At 47.4% G+C, this 24,532-nt stretch overlaps 1 protein-coding gene across 1 annotated transcript in view; it reads left to right on the forward strand.

Annotated features, from left to right (window-relative positions):
• CCT3 (chaperonin containing TCP1 subunit 3) overlaps positions 1–23,465 on the forward strand; it is a 113,696-nt gene extending 90,231 nt beyond the window's left edge. The window contains exons 13-14 of the mRNA XM_085638849.1: positions 2,527–2,658; positions 23,097–23,465. Of these exons, the coding sequence (XP_085494975.1) occupies positions 2,527–2,658; positions 23,097–23,195 (231 nt within the window). The 3' untranslated portion in view covers positions 23,196–23,465. The remainder of the gene's footprint in view (positions 1–2,526; positions 2,659–23,096) is intronic.
• The last annotated feature ends 1,067 nt before the right edge of the window (positions 23,466–24,532 follow it).

Here is a 24,532-nt window from a genome sequence, read left to right on the forward strand (position 1 = left end):
TCCCCTGTATGGAATCTAAATTTGGTCCTTACACGACTAATGGGTCCGCCCTTCGAACCAATGCACAAATGTGAGCTACAATTTCTCACCTGGAAAACAGCTTTCCTTGTAGCTATCACTTCCCTTAGAAGGGTTGGTGAAATACAAGCGTTCACCATACAGGAACCTTACATACAAATGCATCACAGCAAGGTCATACTTCGAACTAATCCGAAGTTCCTGCCCAAAGTCATTACCCCCTTCCACCTCAATCAAACAGTGGAATTACCTGTCTTCTTTTCGCAACCCCAATCTGTTGCGGAAAGGGCCTTACACACACTAGATGTGAAAAGAGCGTTGCTATATTACATACAAAGAACGCAACCCTTCAGGAAGACCAAACAGTTGTTCGTTTCCTTTTCTCCACCACATAAAGGCAACCCCATCTCAAAATCAGGGATAGCTAGGTGGATTGTAAAATGCATACAAATTTGCTATCAGAAGGCAAAGAGAACATTATCTGTTCCCCCTAAAGCCCACTCTACAAGAAAGTTAGGGGCTTCTATGGCTTTTCTAGGGAATATACCCTTAGATGACATATGCAAGGCAGCCACATGGTCTACACCGCACACCTTCACAAAACACTACTGTGTAGATGTGCATTCCCAGCAGCAAGCTAGGGTGGGCCAGGCTGTACTAAAAACACTCTTTCAAACAGCTGCAACGGATACCGGTGGTCGCCGCTAAGGTTGGGTACTGCTATATAATCTATGCTAAGTGTACAATCTGCAGCTCATATGCCTCGAACGGAATATGCTACTTACCAGTATGCATCTGTTCTTGGCATGTAGAGCTGCAGAGTTGTACACGCCCACCCGCCTCCCCGGCTACCTGTATCCGTTCCAGTCCATCTTATTTAGATACAACACACATGGGTTTCTCACTGTTATTACTACGCTCCATCATTTCCCTGTTGGCGAAAAACAATCTGAGGATGGAGCCGAAGCCCATGCGCAGTACGGACCGAAGGAGGAGTCACCAAACTCGTGACTTCCAAAGACGGTCCAAGAAGAAAAACAAACTGCAAACATCCGGGCCCAACACCAGATGGCGACCTATGCTAAGTGTACAACTCTGCAGCTCTACATGCCAAGAACAGATGCATACTGGTAAGTAGCATATTCCTTCTTATCCAGTATTGGGGTTTCTTTCATAGTCACATGCCTGAATCAGAATAGCAAGTAGTAACATCCAATATGATCTTGTCTGTTGTGGATGATGGGAGACTTCGACAGTATAGAGAACCCCAAAATTTGAAATAATATAGTAGGTACATGTAAAGAGTTTCCTGCGTCTCTTTTCTCCCCCATATTTTTTTTTTTGTGTAGACTAAAGGATGAAAGACAGCAAATGTATACGACATATTTGTAAGACAAAACTGCTTTCACATATACTCACATTTTTGTGTACACAGTAGCATCGAGAAACAAGAAAAATAACGTAACTTATAATACACGTTACTCATTTAGATTTCACATAACCATTAATACGCAAGTATAAGAAATCCCCATGAAAAGGAATACTTTTTCTAAGAGTTAGAAAGAGGCTTACCTTAATGGAAGAGGTGATGAAGCACCGCCTGGCCCACAGCTGCGTCTGCATCTTGCGCCGACTCTGGCAGTAGTGCTGCGTGAAGGTATTGAGTGATCCTTCAGGTTGCAGCACAACAAACTTTTTCCAGAGTCACTCCAGCAAAGAGGGCAGCTGACGTGGCAACTACTCTGGTGGAGTGAACTTTTGTTCTTCTTTCCAAAGGCTTATCAGCTTTGACATAACAGAACTGTATAGCCGCCTATATCTTCCGATAGTGTCTTTCGTTATTGCAGTCCCTTCTCTGCCTTGGCCGTAGGCCACAAATAATTGATCGGTTTCCTGAATGTCCTTCGTTCTCTGAAGGTAGAACTTAAGGCAACGTTTGACATCCAGCGTATTTAGTGCTTGCTCTGCAGGCGTTGATGGTCGCAGGAAGACGGTCCGGAGTGTGACCGGCTCACTAAGGTGGAATTGAGACAATACTTTAGGAATAAATATAGGATTAGTCCTTAAAATCACGGCATGCTCCTTGAACAGTAGAAAGGGTTTCTTGAAGGTGAACACATATTACCATGAGACTCCCATGACGACGGGGAATGACTCTGGCATGTGAATCTATGAAAGATACCAATACTGGATAGCTGTAGTAACAGGTAAGTAACTTTCTAAATTAATACAGTGTACATGCTCCTTCTGTCTAGCAATTCAATGAGCGCAATACCACCTTTGCCAAGTTTTCCTATACTTTGTAACTATTGTTAAGACTGATGTGCCTCGGAGGGTCACTAACCTGATCTAGTGGCATGGCATTTATGATGCAGATCTTTTGGCTGCTCAGCAATCTAAACATTGTGATAGGAATCAATTTGTGCTTATTTTGTGGTATGCAGTGTTAAAAAAATTGTTTGGTGTCCTTTGTGTAGTAATTATGATACTTTTCACTTTTTTGACTAGGCAAAGCATACACAAGAGGGAAGTCAATCGTGGGGTGTTAATGGTGAGACCGGAACACTGACTGACATGAAAGAACTAGGAATTTGGGAGCCCCTAGCAGTGAAACTACAGATCTACAAAACTGCAGTTGAAGTAAGGATAACAACGTGGTTTCTTTGTGGTGGGGATTTTTAATGCGTTATAAGACGACTAAATAAAGGGAAGATCAACTTGAACGTCATAATACTTAGCATGATAGATGCGATTTTGAAAAGCAAGTCACGTGACATGGCACTGCCAAAACAATACAGCAAAGACATTTGCTGTGGCATTAATACTGCCTAGCTAACCTAACCTAGCCCTGCAAGGCACCTGAAAAGAATGAGCTGTGCCAGAATTGTGTGGTCTATCCGGGATGAACGTGCTAAGGCGTGCTTCACTCGCCCAACGACAAAAGCAGTCCTGGAGGAGTAGCACACATCTTATAACATGTGCATACATTGTTTGCTACTAAAGAGAAATTGTGTTCAAGGCATGTGTGGCTGTAGAGGAACATACTTTGCGTACTCCTGCCATCTAGTATTGGATCTGGATGTGTGCAGGTTGTCTTTCTTAGACAGTCTTTTGAGTCACAAGGCAAAGTGAATCCTAATTTTGGTAGTAGTGCACGTGGGTCTTGACTTTGTTAGTTTGTTTTCTTTCCGCCGTCTGGTTCGGACATGTATTACTGCGTTCTGGTTTGAGACCGTTTCAGACTTTTTTCGGTTCGTAATTCACCCTTCTCCTCATGTTTCCACCTTTTTGAGTTTTGAAATCTAGAACACTGTTAATTTGAGTTTTAACAGCAGCATTTCGGGCATATCGTTCCATCCCTTCGGCTCTGCTTTTAGAATGCCCTGCTGATGGACCAGACTCCCTTCTGCCCCAAGTACCACGTTAAGTACCTGTAGACCGACCTTCATCAGGTCTGCACCTGTGCTTGTTTCCCAACCACAAAGCAGACTGCGAGGTCTGCCGATCTTTTCGTTTAAAGAAAACTTTACAGAACCAAAGGGAAAGTTGCAGGGAAATGCACTGGAGTGTGGTCGAAGATGAGCCTGACCTCTTCAGACAACAGGATGTCGAAGAGGAGGAGCTCCATGAGGCTTCTGCAGGCGAGGAAGAGGCTTTTTTCATTGATGATTCTGACTTGGACTTGGATTCAGATGCAGGACCTTCCAGCGTACCGTGAGTACTGACGTCCCCGTCAAGCCAACGAAAAAACATTAGGCTCTGACTGAACATAAAGCTCACAGGCCACTACTGCCAGCAGGCCATGGTCTGCACCGAAAAACTGAGTTGGATGCTCCGCCCTCGGGCTTTGCACCACAACTCAAGCCGACCACTAAGGTACCAGGCTGATCTTCATCCTTTGCATCAACCACTCCAGCACCGTAACAGAAATCCCTACGGCTCATAAGATTTCCAAATCGGCACCGAAAACACTCTGGTACTCCATTGGAGTTAGTTCTCAACAAATTGCAGGAAGAACTTGATGCCCTCCAAAGGCAAATCCCTATACAGCCTCACACTGGGCATATCTTGGCCAAAACAGTACCTGCACCATCAAAATGGCAACTTTTCCTACAAGAGGCCATTGATCTACCGGTGCCATCCAAAAAGAAGAGGCCTGTCTCTTGCATTCTCTTACAGCAGCCTCTCCTCCTCATCATCCTCCACCACCGCCACCATTTATTCCTCCACCACCTTCACCCTGTCCTAAATCCCCCCCCCGCGAACTTGACCCTTTCCACTACACATAGGGCAATACAATATCTCCCTATGCTCAAGGGTATGATGCGGCACACTGATATTTTTTTGAAATCTTATGCGAACCTGTATTAACACTCGTGGAGGGGGGGGGGGGGGGGGGTGTTTTTTTTTTTTTTTTTTGTTTTTTTTTACAGGAATCCTTCATTTAAGGCTGAACCGGCGTCCCTGCATTTAGCGTCATTCCTTCGCCTTGCGCGTCTCTGAGCTCCAGCTCCTTGATCACAAGCATATTTGTTAGTGCACAGTACTGAAGAAAAGGCATTGCTCCCTGCATGACGATTTCACTTCGGAGGCCCACTGGAGGGCTTGTAAATCAAATTAACTTTATGCTGCAGTGCAGAAAACTACTAAAGGTAAAGGAATTCATGAAAGTGCACTACCTATCCCAGCATGCAACACTAAGTTGAACTCACCTGTGAGGCCCAGGAGGGCTAATTAAATAAAGAACATGCAGAGGAGAGTGCCTTTCTACCTATTCTGCGCAGTATCCTGAAGCCTGTGACCAAGGAGCTGTGCTCTGGAACACGTAAGGCACGGAAATGTATCTGAATGAAAATGCCGGTTTTCTTTTCAATCCGTGGAATTAATCTGCTTTTTGAGTGCATCTTCAAACGGGATGTTTGAGTGATGTATATTTATTTGTAGTGATGAACTTTATTCGGTAACCGAGTAACATCAAAGTGTGTGTATATATATATATATATATATATATATATATATATATATATATATATATATATATATATATATATATATATATATATATATATATCTCACGGCGGTTGCCAGTAGGTAGTTCTAGTTAGGACCTAGTTTCCATAGGAAAAGCGTTTTTTGTTTTCTCAATATCTTTGGCGCTGGTTGACAAATCCTTGCGAATTTTTCAAAACTAGTGGCCCGCTCCGGTCAGCTCCTGTCTTGAAAGTTTCGGGGTGATTCGACAATCTGGGGCTGAGAAAAAAGGGGGTCCCAAAATGTGTTTTCCCAATGTAATTTTCCATAGGAAACTTTAGACAGGGCTACAGCCCGAACTGCTGAACGGAATTACACCAAATTTGGCAAAAAGGTAAGTCTTGTTTCAGAAAGAGCCCTTTTTAGGTCTCGGCTAGCGATGGCTGCGCTTGCGAGAGATAATGACTTGGGAGAAGAGGGGCTTGAACCCGCCCCTCTTCTACCCTGTTCTCCATTGGCTGGCCTAGTAAATGCTGGCCAGCCATTGGAGAAGAGGTCCCGTCACTCCAATCATGCCCCGTCCTTTTCGGATCGGGGGGCGTGTTTTTTGCGAAAAGTCTCAGGGAGGAGACAACAGCAAAACACGCCCCCGAATCCGAAAAGGACGCTCCCTTTCTCCGAGGCATTTCTGCTGTGCCTCGGAGAAAGGCGGTGGTGTCTTTCGGTGCCCTCCATTAATTCGATCATTTATGTAGCAAAGAAAATAAAAGTAATTGTCGCTTGCAGATTTTAACTCTCAATGTCTTCAGTCTCTCACATCAACATTTGTGCACGCTCTCTCGGCTCGCGGGTCATCCTTACACAATTCAAGCTGTTTTACCGAGCGCCAGGCACGTTTTACGAAAACCACCCCCTCCCTCACGAACATTTATTTTATAGAACTCTGGTTTCTCTGCCACAATGAACCGTGCTTGGACTATGGTCTCCGCTCTGGCAAACAGTACTTCGACCTCCTTAACTTCCTTTTATGTTGTGGTGCTACAACTCGGCGTCTTGCCTCATTTCCGGTTCTAGTTTTGCGTCGAAATGAATTTTGATGGCAAAATGTGGCATGGAACATTCACCACTCCAACTCGACAGATTAAGAAATATATCCCAAATTATATATAACAGTCGGTAGACGCATGCCTCTACAGTGTTCTCTTATATTTTGAAACCAGAATTGGTCAAGTTCGTATCCTTTCAAAGTTCCCTTTTCAAACAATCATTATCAACGCCAAGTCTGGCCCTGGCACGGTAGTGCGATTTTTTGTTTAGTATTAATAAAATGTGACACTTCAGACAGCAGTTTCAGCAGAGAGGACAAAGAAGGAATGGGCATGGAATCCAAATACAGAAACTGAAACTTCTCTATCAAGGGGAAACATCACTGCCAAAGTTCAGAGCTTGTGAAAAAGCGACCAGCGAAATCACTTGCTAGTTAATTTCGGGGGGGGGGGGGGCGCTGAATCTTTAAACAGTAGGCAGAGTGGCGCTGATTTCGGGGGTGGGGGGGGGCTGCATCTAGGCAGAGTGGAGCTGCGGGGGTTCTTAGAAGGGGTGAAGCAACAGCGAGGCCTCATTAACATGCATATGGTCTTTTTAAAGACCTGTGAACTGCTCAGGCGCGGCTTTGTGTCTGCCCGGGAAGCGGTCTCATCCCGGGCTGCCACACATGACGGGGGGGGGGGGGGGGGCTGAAGCCCTTTGAGTTCAATGGGTGTTGCGCGCCTGATCACAGGTAAATGCGGGAGAGAACGGGGTTGTTTAGCAGGGCCGGGCTGGCTTGCCCGGGCATCGGGCGTTTCCTGTAGCAAAAGTGCTTCACAGTTAACCTCCCCCATGACCCTCCAGCTGGTCCGACATAATTGCCAGGCCTACTTTGGGGTTCCAGTTCGGCCCTGTTGTTGAGTATCCTACCCAGGGCTTTAAGTGGGATACAAACAAATGGGTGGGGGTGGGGGGCGGTGTTGCGCGGGGTCTATACGACTTGTATTTTGCTGTCTCTTTTGTCATTGCATCCAGGCATAATGATACAACAAGTAACATGATACCTACAACAAGTTAGGACTATTGGCTTTGTCAATCGTTGTTAGTTGCATAAGATAAATTAGCAGTAACTGTGGCTTGTATATAATATTGAAAAAGCATCCTCTTGAAGCCCTAGTGACACCACGACAATGTTACTGCTCATGAGTTTCAAAAAGAGACGACAATATAATCATGCAGTGGCTGAACTCGACAGATTAAGAAATATATCCCAAATTATATATAACAGTTGGTAGACGCATGCCTCTACAGTGTTCTCTTATATTTTGAAACCAGAATTGGTCAAGTTCGTATCCTTTCAAAGTTCCCTTTTCAAACAATCATTATCAACGCCAAGTCTGGCCCTGGCACGGTAGTGCGATTTTTGTTTAGTATTAATATTAATAAAATTTGACACTTCAGACAGCAGTTTCAGCAGAGAGGACAAAGATGGAATGGGCATGGAATCCACATACTAATCATGCATATTAGTCTGGGCCACTGGCATTTTGCGATGCTGCAGCGTTTTCCTCATAATTATGGATTTGCCAAACTTCTCAAATAATGCTCGCATAATAAATCTCGCTTTTGAGAGTGATTAAGCTATTGACATTGTAAATAACAATGCCGTTTCTTTAAATGTTTTAAAAACAAACAAAAATAATGTCACGAGCAATGCCAATAGCTCTAACTTTAACAATGCCGAGACCGTTGCATTGTAAATGCTTGTTATTACATGGTGTAAATCCCTTCAGTAGTTCCTGAGAGAGATAGATATCTATATCTATACTCTATACTCTAATCTCTTATCCTCTCATCCTCCTATCCTCTAATCTCTGGACAGTCCATTCTAGAACGGCTGCAAGAACATCTGGGCACTTGACAAAAGAGGATACATCAGCCGAGCACTCAAAGAATTTTGGCAGAGCCTCCACAAATGTAAAAAGACCATACACCTCATAAGAGTAAATTAACTTGTGAGGAGGCTATAAACCCACCAACGCCCATACCTCGCAAAAGGCCTAAGAAATATGACGGAGCTACCTCTCCTCTGCTTTGTACTCATCCTTCACTTTCCGTTCCTCCACCTCCTCATGGGTTTCCTTTAGTCACCGCAGCATTCACCTAGGGGTTCTTCACACTTATGGGGCGGGGACAATCCAAGACTCCCCTATGACCCACATTACTCAATTCATGACGTGCAAGGCTCCTACCCTTGGGATGGTTAATATTGACCATCCTGCAGACACAGACCCATATTTGTATTCTGCCAAACCCTTCCCCAACAGATGACGTCACTGCATAACATGCAGTATTACACAGGGCTGACACTTTTCACAATGTCGAGCTCCATGCACAGCAAGATTAAGACGGTTTTCAGGTGCAAACTCTCTCCTTCACCCGATGCTTCCTCCAATATCTCCTGATGCTAAAAGGAGTCCTTAAAACGGCCACCGATATCTTAAAGAAGCCAGTTAAGGCAAGAATGTTCATGCTTGGGGTGGATAAAAAAAATATAAAACTTCCACTAGTGATCCTACATATATTCATGGCCAATTGCCTCCTGACTCTCTGGTGGTACACTACCAGAAAGCTTGTCAACACCCAGAGCAATCCTGATCGGAAAGAAAATAGATGCTTGGGTAAAAGGGTAGCAGTACAAATTCCTACTAATTGATATCAAACTCTATTTTTTTTCTTTGTTGTTTCTGGAGTTGTATATAGCGCAAACTTGACCCAAAGGTATCCTGTATCAGAGTGCTTTACATGAGCACCTGTTGCATTACACAAGGACACATTCATTTTTGGTAGGATCTATTGGTTTACTCTTCAGATAGGACCATACTCACTGGGACCCAATGGCAAAAAAGAGCTATACTGAAAAAAGGTCAGCAGTTAGTGGCAGAGAAAAAATATTCTCAAACACTAATGTTCAGTGTGCTTTAGAAGTCACAGATACACGCTGCATTACTTCCAGGTTTCTGGTTTTGAACTTGAAGTGCAACAACACTTGCTGAATGTGCCTTTGGATGGTCCGCATCTCTTCGGCACTCAGGTAGGTAAGATGTTAGAAAAACAAATTAAAAAGCAGAGGCAATGTGCACCCTCATCCACTGCCCACGCGAGGCTCCTTTCGGCGCTCAGTTTCGTTGGGGCAGCTAAGACACCCAGATCAGAATCGGCTACAACGTTCACCAGGTCGTTGCTTCAATCCCTGTCACTACACGGATGGATACTGAGCTAACAATAATAACGGTAGAGGTAAAGGACCCACTGCCTCAAAACAGTGACGCCCTTCGGCTTCCCCCGATCATAGGGTGCCTCTCTGGGGAAGATTACATGGGTTTCTACCCCATTTGTTGGAAATAACAATCAACTGATGGGTTCTAGACGTCAAACAGTGGGGTATTGTCTTGAACTCATACTGACACCACCAAGCATTCTCCCTCGTCGACACAGATTATCAGAAGAATATTTGTTCCTCCTTCACGAAGAGGTACATGCTCTTCTAGATAAAGGGGCCATAGAACCTGTTCCACAGTAACACCACGGAAGGGGTGTATACTCTGTATACTTATCTCAGAAAGACTGCTCCCTCCGGTCTCTTCTCGATCTCTGGCCTCTCAACAAATACATCGTCAGAGCACTTCCACATAGTGACACAAAAAGAACTTCATACCGCTACTGCAGAAAGGCAACTTCATGAACGCTTTGGATCTGAAGAATGACTACTTCCACATGCCCATCCACCCAGCGCGTCGAAAATATATCAGGTTTGTGTTAAGTGGGCAACATTCTCAATTCAAAGTACTTCCCCTCGTACTTACTACTGCACTAAGAATCTTCAACACATTTCTGGCCGCAGTGGCCGCTCATCAGAGGAGCAGCATCCATGTGTTCCCTTAAGACGACTGGCTGATCAAGGACATAACCTAGCAACTGTCTTGCTCACACCCAGACCACAATACACCTTGCACAGCCTGGGTCTCCTCATCAATTTAACCAAGTCCCATTTTCAACCTTTTCTGAGGAACAGCTTGGATTAATCTGTTCGAACCGCTTACCCCAACCCAACCAGGGTTCAAGCTTGTCGAAACGAACTGGCTGGAAAAGACAGCATGACAGGTGACAGTCAAAAATGTAATGCTCATATTAGGGATGATGGCACCTTGCATAGCAGTAGTCCGTCGTGCCAGGCTTTACATGCGCATGTTATAAGCGTGCCTAACAGCACCGTGGTCTCAAGCGAAAGGTCATCTACAAGATTTAATGTGGGTGTGGGGGCCACATTAATCACTCCCTGCAGTGATGGAATACATGCAACTTATTGCAGGGGTGGCCCTTCCTGGACCCAGTTCCTCGAGAGACCATCAAAACAGACTCCTCCCTCGCAGGTTGGGGAGCCTGCCTCAATCATCTCACTGTTCAGGGGCAGTGGAATTCTGCTCAACAAATGCTCCATATCAATCAACTAGCGCTTCTAGCTATCCAGCTCTGGCTCTAGGCTTTTCACACCCTCATTCAGAACAAAACAGTCCAGATACGCACAGGCAACTCAACTGCCATGTTTTATGTACAGAAACAAGGGGGCACACATTCACTGCAGTTTCCAGACTAGCACAGAGCATCTGGATGTGGGCAATCAGAGTCCATCTACTCATCCAGCACATTCCTTGAGTGGACAACCATCTAGCAGACCTATTGCACTAGCGTTTTGCTAATGTATTCAATCTATTATCTGATTGGACTCGAGCTGCTTAGCCCTTTGACATTGCACCAGTACTTTATTGTTGTATGAATTTATTGTTTTATTGGATGTAAGGCGTATTATGCAATTGTGCTGTTCTTTGTTATCCACTCAATAAAAAAAAAAAGATCTAGCAGACCTGCTCAGCAGGAAAACATCAACAAATCCACAAGTGGGAACTCCACCCCCAAGTCCTACACATGTACTTTAAGTGTTTGGGGTTCCCACAAATAGATCTGTTCGTCACTGCAGAAAACTAAAAATGCTTAAGCTTCGCCTTCAGAGTGCCACACCTGTGGTCTCTAAGCAATGCACTATGGATGAGTTGGTCTGGAATATTTGCTTATACTTATCTGCCACTCCGATTCCTACTGTTCGTGGTGAGGAGGCTCAGACAGACATCCCTCACACCCATTTTGCTAGCACCAACCTAGGCCCCTCGACCTTGGTGCTCCACACTATTAGAGCTCTCTCTAGTTCCCCACTAGAAGCTACCCAATTAGCCAGGCCTTCTAATACAAAAGGGGACTCTAAGATCCCAAATCTCAAACTCAATCTTGCAATTTAGCTCCGGAAGTCTTAGAACCTACGGAAAAGGTATAGGTCTGTTCTTAAAGAGGCGTGCAGACCCACCACCATGGTCTTTTAAGCAGGCAAATAGAAACTGTTTGCACACTACTGCCTCAGAAAATACACACATCCTCTCTGACCTCAGGTTCAAGATAGTTTGTTACCTTCTACACATGCAGAAGTTGGGCATAGCCTATACCGCAATCAGATTACACTTAGCTACTGTAGCTGCCTGTCTACGGAAGACAAAAGGTTTCACTATTTAGAATACCTGTGTTCGAGGCATATGAGCTGCAGATCACACACTTAGGATAGTAGATCGCCATCTGGTGTTGGGCTCAGATGATTGCAGGTTGTTGTTGTCTTCGGAAGAAGTCTTTGGTCACGATATAGGTGACTCCTCCCTTGGACTACAGTGCGCATGGGCATCCACTCCATCCTCAGATTGTTTTTTTTCCAACATTGGGTTCGGATGTAACTTTTCCACTCCGGTTGAAAATCTCAAATACTAGCTTTTCGAAGCGAAAAAACTTCTAACAACTACATTGAAGCACCTTCACTCGACATCGAATTAATCGGCTGGATTCCGGACGTCGACGCGGGCGGTTGGGCCTATCCACGCCGTGAGGCCTACGGCTCATGGAAAGGATGCCGTTTAAAAAATGCCCCCAGTGTGGAGCAAAATTTCCGCACAGTGACCATCACAAAGTCTGCAACCTGTGCCTATCACCGGAACACGACGAAGCCAGCTGTCCAGCCTGCACAGCATTTCGATCCAAAAAGACCATTCGGGCTCGAAGAGCTCGACGCCATATCATGGCACACAAACCAGACCCAGAAAACATCTTTGATGGTCCCGATGTCCCGGAAGAAGATTCCGAGGACCCCATTACTCCTGGGCAACGCGTGAGTACCACTGCCCCTGCCCCAACCCCTCCAAAACCAAAGGCATTGGTCAAGACTTCGCCAGCTGGCCTCAGTCGAGACCGAAAACACCCTTCAGAAGCCCCGCCTCCGGGCTCGGCTCCGAAGAAACATAAGCCTTCCGGTGGCTCGGCCCGAGCAAGCCGCATGGAATTGTACCCCCGGCACCTTCGGCACCGAAATCGGATCCGACACCCTTGGCACCGTAAACATCGAGGCCCATAGATAAACCAGCACCGAAACTTCCCAAGCCGAAAGACTTAACTTCGGCACTGAAACCTTCATGGGCACCGAAACCACCGGCTAAGGACTATAATGCACCTCCTAAAGCCAAAGACTCGACCGATCAACCAAAACCTCTATCGGAACCGAAAAATTGGCGCCAAAATCTGTTCCTGAAGAACAAGAACTTTTCCATCCAGAGCCAACACAAAAAAGGATCTATATTAATCCAAAGACTGGACATGTCTCTGCAATGCCATGTAAGAAACGGAAACTGGACACAACACCTGCCCCATTTCCTATAAGAAAGGACTCTGCAACATCACCTATTCCTCCTTCCTCTCCCATACGACCTTCTACCCCTCCCCCTCTGCCTACATCACCCTTACCTCTACCATCTCCATCACATACACCACCTCCACACGACGATGATGATGACGACCTAGGGGGAGGGGGGAATCCTGGTGACCCTAATGATCCGTTCACAGATCCAGATATCGCACCATTGGATGAGGGCATACACTCTACCAGATATGCCTGACCCTACACCATATCCCTCCAAACCATCACCTCCAGATGACCACCTGGGGTTTGGACAACTAGTAAACAGGGCAGCACTTTACCATGGTGTCACCATGCACTCCAATGCACCCGAGGAAGATTTCCTCTTAGACCCGTTTGAACAGTCTCATAAAACAGTACAAATTCTACCTATGATTAAAGGTGTCACAAAACACACCACAGAAGTATTTAAAGACCCCGTCCGTGCCAGGGTGCTTAACCCAAGAATTGAGAAAAAATATAGACCTGCCCCAGAAGATCCTTTTTACATCAAAGGACAGCTCCCTCTGGATTCTTTGGCCGTTTCCAACGCAAGGAAACGCGCCAACTCCCAAACCACGGGAGATACACCACCCCCTGACAAAGAATCTAAACTATTAGAAGCCTCGGGCAAACGAGTAGCAGCACAAGCTGCTAATCATTGGCGTATTGCCAACACCCAGGCCCTACTAGCACGCTATGATAGGGCTCACTACGATCAGTTGGAGAATCTGCTACAACACCTGCCAGACCAATACAAGACCCAGGCAAATGACCTTATACAAGAGGGACAACTCATCTCAAATGTGTCAATTAAATTCGCACTTGACGCCGCAGACACCGCCTCTAGAGCAATAAACAAAAGTGTACTCCTCAGACACCATGCCTGGTTACGCATTTCAGGCTTTAAGCCAGAAGTACAAAGTACCATACTCAGCCAACTATTTAACCAAGAACAGCTATTTGGGCCAGCAGTAGACACTGCACTCGAAAAAATGAAAAAAGACACAGACTGCGAAGTCCATGGGAGCATTGCAGTCTCCACAACCACGTGGCTCCTTTCGGCGCTCCTTCTACAGAGGAGCCTCCAAGAATATGGGAGCAGACACCTCCTCTACTTTCAAAACTTCTCAAACATCCCCCAGTAGAGGATATTTTAGAGGAGGATATAGAGGAAACAACACTAAGGGACGAGGTCGAGGCAATACCTACACCCCACACACACACACATACCACCCAAGCAGCGTTCCATGTCACCAGACCATCTTACGCTCCTCAAACAAGAGGCTCTCTCATTGCTTCAAAAACACGCAATAGAACCAGTTCCCTTACAACATAAGGGTGCAGGGGTATACTCACTGTACTTCCTAATCCCCAAAAAGGACGGGACTCTGAGACCAATACTCGACCTCAGGCCCCTAAATCTGTATATAAACTCAGATCATTTCCATATGATCACTCTTCAAGTGCTCCCACTACTACAACAAGGCGATTTCCTTGCCACACTAGATCTCAAGGACGCTTATTTTCACCTTCCCATACATCCTGCTCACAGGAAGTACCTAAGGTTTGTGGTGGACGGACAACACTATCAGTTTACAGTCCTGCCATTCGGGGTGACAACTGCGCCCAGAGTATTCACCAAATGTCTAGCAGTTGTAGCAGCGCATCTCAGAAGACAACAGATTCATGTCTTCCCGTATCTAGACGACTGGCTAATAAAAGCCAACTCATTCAACTAATGCGTTCTACACACTCCCCAAACTATTCAACTATTACACAGCTTGGGATTCACAATAAACTATCCCAAATCTCATCTCCAACCCTCCCACATACATCAATATCTGGGAGCCACCATAAATACCTCCAAACCCCTAGCATATCCCAGCCAGGGTAACCAATATACAAGCTCTGATCACAGAATTTCAAACCCAACACTCTCTTCCAGCAAGAGTGTTCATGCAACTCATAGGCATGATGGCCTCATGCATCTTCATTGTGCCTTATGCAAGACTACAAATGCGTCCCTTGCAAGAGGGTCTAGCACGTCAGTGGAATCGGGCTCACGGACATCTAACAGATCTGGTGTTGGTGGACAGCCGCTCACATCGCTCTCTAAAATGGTGGAACACAATAAACCTGTCCAAAGGGCGGCCGTTCCTCGAGCCTCTTCCACAAATAGTGCTAACAACGGACGCATCACTCACGGGATGGGGAGCCCATCTCCTAGGACACACCACTCGGGGCAAATGGACCACTCAACAGAAAGTGCTCCATATCAATTACCTGGAACTACTGGCAATATTCCTAGCACTAAAATCATTCCAAATACATCTCCCGAACAAAACTGTCCTCATCCGTACGGACAACATGTCAGCCATGTATTATATACAAAAACAAGGAGGCACACATTCTCTCCAGCTGTCCCAGCTCGCACAGAACATTTGGAGATGGGCCGTTCCCCAGAACATATACCTACTTGCAGAACACCTTCCAGGAGTTCACAATCAGATTGCCGACCTGTTAAGTCGACAGACTCAACAGATCCACAAATGGGAATTACATCCACAAGTCCTACTCTCCTTTTTCCAACAATGGGGCCAACCAGCCATAGATCTGTTCGCCACACAAGAAAACGCAAAATGCCCAACCTTCGCCGCCAGGTTTCTCCACCGACAGTCGAAGGGCAATGCGATATGGATGAACTGGTCAGGCAGATTTGCGTACGCTTTTCCGCCTCTCCCACTCATTCCATTCGTGGTACGCAAGCTCAGGCAACAGTCTCTCAAACTGATCCTAGTCGCTCCCACATGGGCATGCCAGCCCTGGTTCACAACACCGCTGGAACTCTCTAGTTCCACACCAAAAACTGCGCCTCTCCCCGTCCTTATTAACCCAGAACCATGGAGAAATCAGACAACCAGATCCAGGTCAACTGAATCTAGCGATCTGGCTCCTGAAGTCCTAGAGTTCGGTTACCGCAACCTACCACCAGACTGCATGAATATTATAAAAGAGGCCAGACGACCTACCACTAGAGCCTGCTACACTGCAAAATGGAAAAGATTTGCCATTTACTGCACTAACAATGATATACGCCCACTGGATGCATCCATCCAGAACATCATTTGCTACTTACTACACTTGCAAAGATGTAATTTAGCGTACTCATCCATACGTTTCCACCTAGCAGCATTAGCAGCCTAATTACAAAATTGACAACACTTGTCACTATTTAGAGTACCTGCGATTAAGGCCTTCATGGAAGGCCTCAAGAGGATTATTCCACCCAGATTACCACCCTCTCCAGTGTGGAATATAAACATTGTTCTTGCAAGGCTCATGGGACCCCCATTTGAACCTATGCATAAATGCGAACTGCAGTTCCTCACATGGAAAGTGTCTTTCCTTATTGCTATCACATCCCTTAGAAGGGAAAGTGAAATCCAGGCTTTAACCATACAAGAACCATTCCTACAATTACACCGCAGCAAAGTGCTTCTTAAAAAAAATCTGAAATTCCTGCCAAAAGTCACATCTCCGTTCCATCTTAACCAATCAGTTGAGCTACCAGTGTTCATCCCAAATCCGGACTCGGTAGCTGAAAGAGCTCTTCATACCTTAGACGTTAAAAGAGCCCTGCTTTACTACATTGACAGAACCAAATCATTCCACAAAACCAAACAATTGTTTGTTGCTTTCTCTCCACCACATAAAGGCAACCCCATTTCCAAATCCGGGATAGCCAGGTGGATAGTTAAATGTATCCAAATATGCTACCACAAGGCTAAACGCACACCATCCGTTCCCCCTAGAGCGCATTCCACACGCAAAATAGGGGCTTCCGTGGCATTCTTAGGAAACATTCCCTTAGACATTTGTAAGGCAGCCACATGGTCTACAACACATACCTTCACTAAACACTACTGTGTTGACATGCAAGCAAAACAACAAGCTTCTGTAGGTCAGGCTGTCCTTAAAACCTTATTCCAAACTGCTGCACCCGATACAGGTGACCACCGCTAGGGGAGACACTGCTATATAGTCTATCCTAAGTGTGTGATCTGCAGCTCATATGCCTCGAACGGAATATGCTACTTACCCGTATGCATCTGTTCTTGGCATGTAGAGCTGCAGAGCCACACACGCCCACCCACCTCCCCGGGACCTGTATCTGTTCCAGCATCGTCTTATTTAGACATTACACATGGACATCTCTCTCTTTTTACAAACTCCATCATTTCCCATCATGGCGAAAAACAATCGGAGGATGGAGTGGATGCCCATGCGCACTGTAGTCCAAGGGAGGAGTCACCTATCTCGTGACCAAAGACTTCTTCCGAAGACAACAACAACCTGCAAGCATCCAAGCCCAACACCAGATGGCGATCTACTATCCTAAGTGTGTGGCTCTGCATGCCAAGAACAGATGCATATTCCTACTAAAGCATTCACGGAAGGCAATGGAGTTATTCCCACAGGCCCAATCCCCCCCCCCCCGTTCCAGTTTGGAACTTAAACATTGTCCTCACTAGGCCTATGGGTCTCCCGTTTGAGCCTCTACACTTTTGCCCACTACAGTTCCTATCTTGGAAGGTGGCCTTCCATGTAGCCAATACTTCCCTACAACGAGTCTGAGATACAAGCTCTCACTTTAGAAGAGCCCTTTTTTTAAGTATTTCAAGATAGAGTGGTACTCGCAACCAATCCAATATCCTTTCCTAAAGTAGTATCCAGTTTCTACCTTAATCAGACAATTGAACTGCCAGTCTTCTTTCCAAAACCAGAATCTGTAGCAGAACGTGCCCTACGTTCTTTTGATGTTAAGTGCGCTGTATTATATTGATGGAACAAAACGATTTCATAAGACCTAACAACTGTTTGTGTCATACACCAGACCTCACAAGAGACAAGCAATTTCCAAAGCAGGAGTGGCAATTTCCAAAGCAGGAGTAGCATCTTGGTTAGTCAAATCAATCAATCAATCAATCAATGACACTTATAGAGCGCGCTACATACCCGTAGGGTCTCAAGGCGCTGGGGGGGGGGGGGGGGTGCCGCTACTGCTCGAACAGCCAGGTCTTCAGCTTCTTCCTGAAGGAGAGGTGGTCTTGGGTGAGGCGCAGGTCGGTCGGGAGGGAGTTCCAGGTCTTGGCGGCCAGGTAGGAGAAGGACCTTCCTCCTGTAGTCGCTCTTCGGATGCGGGGGACGGCGGCGAGGGCGTGGTTGGCTGATCGGAGGTGGCGTTTGGGAGCGTAGAAGTTGATCCGGCTGTTGAGGTAGCTCGGGCCTTGGTCGTGTAGGGCTTTGTGTGCGTGGGTGAGGAGGCGGAAGGTGATTCTTTTGTTGACGGGGAGCCAGTGAAGGTCTCTCAGGTGTCCGGTGATGTGGCTGGTTCATGGGATGTCGAGGATGAGTCTGGCTGAGGCATTCTGGATCCGCTGGAGTCTCTTCTGGATCTTGGCGGTGGTACCGGCGTAGAGGGCGTTGCCGTAGTCCAGTCGGCTGGTGACGAGGGCCTGGGTGACGGTCTTCCTGGTCTCGGTGGGGATCCACCAGAAGATCTTCCGTAGCATGCGTAGGATGTTGAAGCACGCCGAGGAGACGTTGTTGACTTGCCTGGTCATGGAGAGGGAGGAGTCCAGGATGAAGCCCAGGTTGCGTGCATGGTCTGTCGGTTTGGGTGCGGCGCCCAGGGCGGGAGGCCACCAGGAGTCGTCCCAGGCGGAGGGTGAAGAGCCCAGGATGAGGACCTCCGTCTTGTCAGAGTTCAGTTTCAGGCGGCTGGTCGCCATCCACTCGGCTACCTCTTTCATCCCTTCGTGCAGGTTGGCTCTGGCGGAGGCGGGGTCGTTGGTCAGGGAGAGGATCAGCTGGGTGTCGTCGGCGTAGGAGATTATGCTGAGGTTGTGTTTGCGTACGATGGCCGCGAGGGGGCTCATGTAGACGTTGAAGAGGGTGGGGCTCAGAGAAGATCCTTGAGGGACGCCGCAGATGACTTCGGAGGCCTCTGACTTGTACGGTGGTAGGCGGACTCTCTGTGTTCTTCCGTCGAGGAAGGAGATGATCCATTCCAGCGCCTTGTCCTGGATTCCGATGTTGCTGAGGCGCTGTACTAGGGTGCGGTGGCAGACCGTGTCGAATGCCGCGGAGAGGTCTAGGAGGATGAGGGCCGCTGTTTCTCCATTGTCCATCAGGACTCGGATGTCATCGGTGGCGGCGATGAGGGCGGTCTCGGTGCTGTGATTGGCTCGGAAGCCGGACTGTGAGGGGTCGAGTGATCCGTTCGTCTCGAGGAAGGCGGCCATCTGCTTGTTGACGGTCTTCTCGATGACTTTCGCAGGGAACGGGAGGAGCGAGATGGGGCGGTAGTTCTTGAGTTCGGTGGGGTCCGCTGTTGGTTTCTTGAGCAGAGCGGTGAGTTCGGCGTGTTTCCAGCTCTCGGGGAAGGTGGCGGTGTCGAAGGATGTGTTGATGATGTCTCGCAGGTGGGGTGCGATGACAGCGTCGGCCTTGTTGAAGACGTGGTGAGGGCAGGGGTCGGTCGGTGATCCGGAGTGGATGGAGTTCATCGTGCGGATGGTGTCTTCGGTGCTGATCGGGGTCCAGGCGTGGAGGGTGGTGGTGGGGGGTGGTTGTTCGGTCATGGTGTGCGTTGGTTGGTTGTTGAAGCTGTTGTGTATGTCCGCGATCTTGTTGTGGAAGTATGAAGCGAGGGAGTTACAGAGGTCTTGCGATGGGGTGATGTCGTTGTTTCCTGTGCTGGGGTTGGAAAGCTCTTTCACGATGTTGAAGAGTTCCTTGCAGTTGTGTGCGTTGTTGTCCAACCGGTCCTTGAATGCTGTTTTCTTGGCGGCGCGGATCAGCTGGTGGTGCTTCCGGGTGGCAAGCTTGAAGGAGGTCCTGTTGTCCGGTGTAGGTTCCCTTCTCCAGACTTTCTCGAGGGCTCGGCAGTTCTTCTTGGAGCTCTTGAGTTAGTCGGTGAACCACGGGGCTTTCTTGCTGCCGGGTCTGCTGGGCGGGGTCCTCAGAGGGGCGAGTTCGTCCGCGCAGTTGCTGATCCACTTCGTGAGGTTGTCGGCGGCCTGGCTGGGGTTCGCTGAGCTGGCAGGAGGGTGCTGGCTCAGGGAGGTGGCGAGCTGGTCTGCTGTGATCTTGTTCCAGCTTCTGCGGGCGGCCTGTTGCTGGTGGTGGTGGGTCGTCGTTCTCTTGAAGGTGAAGTGGACGCAGCTGTGGTCCGTCCATTGAAGCTCTGTGGCGTGGCTGAAGGCGATGTCTGTGCTGGAAGAGAAGACTGCGTCGAGTGTGTCCGGCGAGGTGGGTGGGGGTGGACACCAGTTGCTTGAGTCCAAGATTGGCGAGGTTGTCGAGCAGGGTGCTGGTGTTGCGGTCGTTGTTGTTCTCCAGGTGGAAATTGAGGTCCCCCAGGAGGATGTAGTCAGCGGAGGGGAGGGCATGCGGGCTGACGAAGTCGGCGATGTCCTCGCTGAATTGTGTGCGTGGTCCAGGGGGTCGGTAGATCAGGGTGCCTCGGAGGGTGGTGTTCGGGTTGGTGTGGATCTGGAAATGCAGGTGTTCGGCGCTGGTCAGGGTGTTGTCGGTGTTGGTCGTGAGACGGATGGTGTCCCTGTGGATGATGGCGATGCCTCCTCCCATCTGGTTGGCATTGCGATCCCTCCGGATGATCTTGTAGCCCTCTGGGATAGCGATGGCGATGTCGGGAGCTGAAGAGGCGTTCATCCAGGTCTCCGTGAGGAAGGCCACGTCAGGGGCTGTGGCGTCTAGAAGGTTCCAGAGTTCGATGGCGTGTCTGTGGACGGAGCGGGTGTTGAGCAGGATGCACTTGAGGTGGGTGCTGCTGGTGTTCGACTTGGCGGGTGCTGGAGCGAGGCAGGTCCGGATGCAGGTGAACTTGCAGGCGTGGCAGCTGAAGGGTCCGTGGGTGCGTCGTGGTGTGGCTTGATGGCATTCTGGGAGTCGGCCGGTGTTGAGTGCGATGAGGGTGGCGGCGGAGTACGTCAGGCGGGTCGGTCGGGGTCTTCAGGGGCCAGGGGTCCTGGCGCTGGTCGCGATCCGGTCGCGGACGGGCGCAGACGGGCTTACCTTTGGCGCGCCTTCGGCGCACAATCGGCGCGCCCGCTGCGCGTGACCGCTGCGCGTTCGCACGGTCGCCATTTAAGGCGAAGTGCGCGGGTGGGCGGAGCAGCTGGGAGGCGGGAGCGGGGAGGGTTACAGAAGAGAAAAAAGGGGCGGGGACAAGCGGCGGTGGCGGGAAGGGAGAGCGGAGGGCGGCGAGGTAGGCGGACAACCAGGAAGGAAGACGTAAACACAGGAACAGCAAAATATTTAAAAACAGGCACAAATGGGGGCAAAAAACAGGGAAAAAACAACACTTGGCAGCAGTAGCAGGAGAGCCGGCAGCCGATCACGGAGCACGCCGGGGGGGCGTGGTCAGCGGCAGCGGCAGCGAGGCAGCAGGGCAAGGGGCACACGCAGCAGCTGGTGGCCGTGCGGCGCGGGGGTGTCCCACAAGTGGGTCACACTCACCTGTGTCGCACGGTCGCCATTTAAGGCCAAGTGCGCGGGTGGGCGGAGCAGCTGGGAGGCGGGAGCGGGGAGGGTTACAGAAGAGAAAAAAGGGGCGGGGACAAGCGGCGGTGGCGGGAAGGGAGAGCGGAGGGCGGCGAGGTAGGCGGACAACCAGGAAGGAAGACGTAAACACAGGAACAGCAAAATATTTAAAAACAGGCACAAATGGGGGCAAAAAACAGGGAAAAAACAACACTTGGCAGCAGGAGAGCCGGCAGCCGATCACGGAGCACGCCGGGGGGGCGTGGTCAGCGGCAGCGAGGCAGCAGGGCAAGGGGCACACGCAGCAGCTGGTGGCCGTGCGGCGCGGGGGTGTCCCACAAATGCACGCAAACGTGTTATGCCAAATCTCAAAGAACTTTTCCAGGGTCTTCCATGGCCGCCTTGGGTAACAAACTATTAGCTGACATCTGCAAAGCAGCTACCAGGTCTACCCTACATACCTTCACTAAACATTACTATGTGGCCAGTACAGCTAGAATTGACCCGGCTGTCCTACGTACACTTATCTAGTCTTCTGCAACATCTGCTTTTAGGAGGACCACTTTACAGTCCATGCACAGCATGTGTATCTACAGCTACACATTCCACGAATAGAAAATATTACTTTCCCTTTAAGAATCTGTTCCTGGCATGTAGTGCTGTAGATTGACATAAGCCCACTCTCCTCCCACGTCTCCTCGTATTGTTGCAGATTGTTCTTTTCCTCTTCTTATTACATTTCATTTGCATGGTCATCTTTAGTCTTGCCTTCCATTTGAGGAAAAAAACAATCTAACATTGGAGCTGATGCCCAAACGCTATATTACTAATAGGTGGAGTCACTAAACCCCGTCACTCAAACACTTACTCTAAAAAAATTATTTATTTTTAAAAAAAAGGTTGTACACGTCTAGGCCCAACACTATATGGCGGAAGTATGCACAGTATGTGAATCTACAGCGCAACATGCCAATCTATAGATACATGCCACGAACAGATGCTTATAAGGTAAGTAACACTTCCTCCCTCCTCCTACATGTTCTGTGGGCTAGTCTCCCTTCCAATCTAGAAAAGTCCCAGCCTGAAAGTCTATATACTGGTATCGACTGATTATTGTTGTGCTTCATATCAGAGGATGTGGACGGAATCCAGAAAGACAGACGTAAGCGCACAGGGCTGGCGGTTATATGCGGCATGCCGCTTTGTTTTCCACTTCTGTGGCAGAGAGAGCTAAGTTAGTGCGGACACTGTGTCAGACAGCTTGGAAAAAAAAGATATAATTTTATTTATTTTGTTGCCCTTTAACCTACAGGTACTGATATATAAAAGGTAATCTGCACACACCTCAAATGAAAACATAATGCAAGTTAAATTAATTTGTGGAAATGCATAATTTTTTACGGAAATCTCAGTTGGTTAATGTGATCACAACAGACTTCATGGTGTCTGTGTGTAACTGGAGTCTTTAATTTCCAACGTAATCGAACACATAGCTTAAGTTAGCGATATCAAGGTCTAAATAAATTTGATGTCTTACTTAATAAGGGCTGTTGTGAAAAAAATAGTTTGGATTGTACACAGTCTAAAAGACTTATTGGTTGTGAAAGATGTACAGATGTGTATGTACATCAGTGATATGTTATTTTCTTACTGTGATTTCTTGTTTTTTTTTTGTATATTGCAGACTGCAATTTTATTGCTTCGTATTGATGACATTGTCTCTGGGCACAAGAAGAAGGGAGACAATCAAGATCGAGGAGCTCCAAATCCAGACCAAGAATAAAAGAACAAATTTAACATGAAAATGTAGGATATTGCAGTACTTGTGCTGCCGAATTCAACCACTCCACTTTCTTGCTGGAGATTCTTTTCCAGCCCAGCAAGGAGTGTCAAACAAGTACTCGTTGTTTGAAGCAAATTGTTGAAGATGAGACCTCACGAGTAAGGGACACTTTCCCTATTCTAGTTGAGAGAATGATTGTCTTCACTTGTGTTGAAACTTATCCGTAACATTTTGCTGCCAACAATAAAGGTAAAGAATGTTTTGGACTAACTTGTTGTAAGGAGTTGTTTTTTAGTTCTCCATTATATTTTTCATAGATTCACATGCTTGAATCCTCACCTGTCGTCGAGATCCGAGTCCCACTGTACTTTCTAAAGCAGTAGCAGTAAGTAACATAGCTTACAATGTCATAAAGGCATTGAATTGAATAGCTTATTCATTTCATTTGAAAAGAACCAAACTCCAGCCAGTAAGACCACCGCACCCTTAGAACACTACTAACAGAGGCATCTTCCCTCAGATGTTCCCCACACATCGTGCGAGAGGGTGTCTCCCTAAGCTCTGCTCTGCTCTGTTCTTTCGATTCCAGATTACTTGAACTGTGTTCCAGTATATTAGAACCTATGAAGAAAGGACTTTTTAGACCTTGTTGGACCTACAGTGAGGAAAGGCTGCACTCGGAAGATCCCAATAGTGTATCTACTGCCTTCATCCCACCCTCAATGTGAAAGACTGTAAAACCCTCAAAAGATCGTGAGGGAAGCCTTTTGATTTGGCTTCAGAAACTAAAAGCCCAAACTGCCATAGTTTCTGAGGATAGGGAGTTAAATTACCTCACAAAAATCCAGGTAGAGAGGTTACACCATTGATTGCGGCACCACAGTCGGCAAGACCGTTGACACAACTCACTGAAGTTTTCGTCATAGCCGTCAAACGAAAAATAAGAAACCGCCCATCCTAACACTCAAAATATTTTTTTTAAGCATCTTCTTTCTTAATTTCTTTTGAATAACTTTTCTCATTTTTAACCACCATATATTTTCTTGTACTTCTACAGTAGGTTGTTTTATTCTTTTCATACTTTAATTAACACATTTCATCATGTGTTCAACCCTTTTTGCTATAGATATAACTTAATCCAAAGGTGGTTCATTTTTAAGCCATAACTCTTCCCGAATTTATTTTATCTTCTATACACATTAGCACAAATTGATTTCTTATACTTTCCTCATTGGCTGCCCCAAACTTACAACTTGATGCTAATTTTCTCAACCCTGTTAAATATTCTTCAACTGTTTCCTCTTTACCCAAAATGGTATCTTTCCATAATTGTGCTG

This window comes from Triturus cristatus, chromosome 12, assembly GCF_964204655.1.
Source record: "Triturus cristatus chromosome 12, aTriCri1.1, whole genome shotgun sequence".
Classification (NCBI taxonomy): Eukaryota; Metazoa; Chordata; class Amphibia; order Caudata; family Salamandridae; genus Triturus; species Triturus cristatus.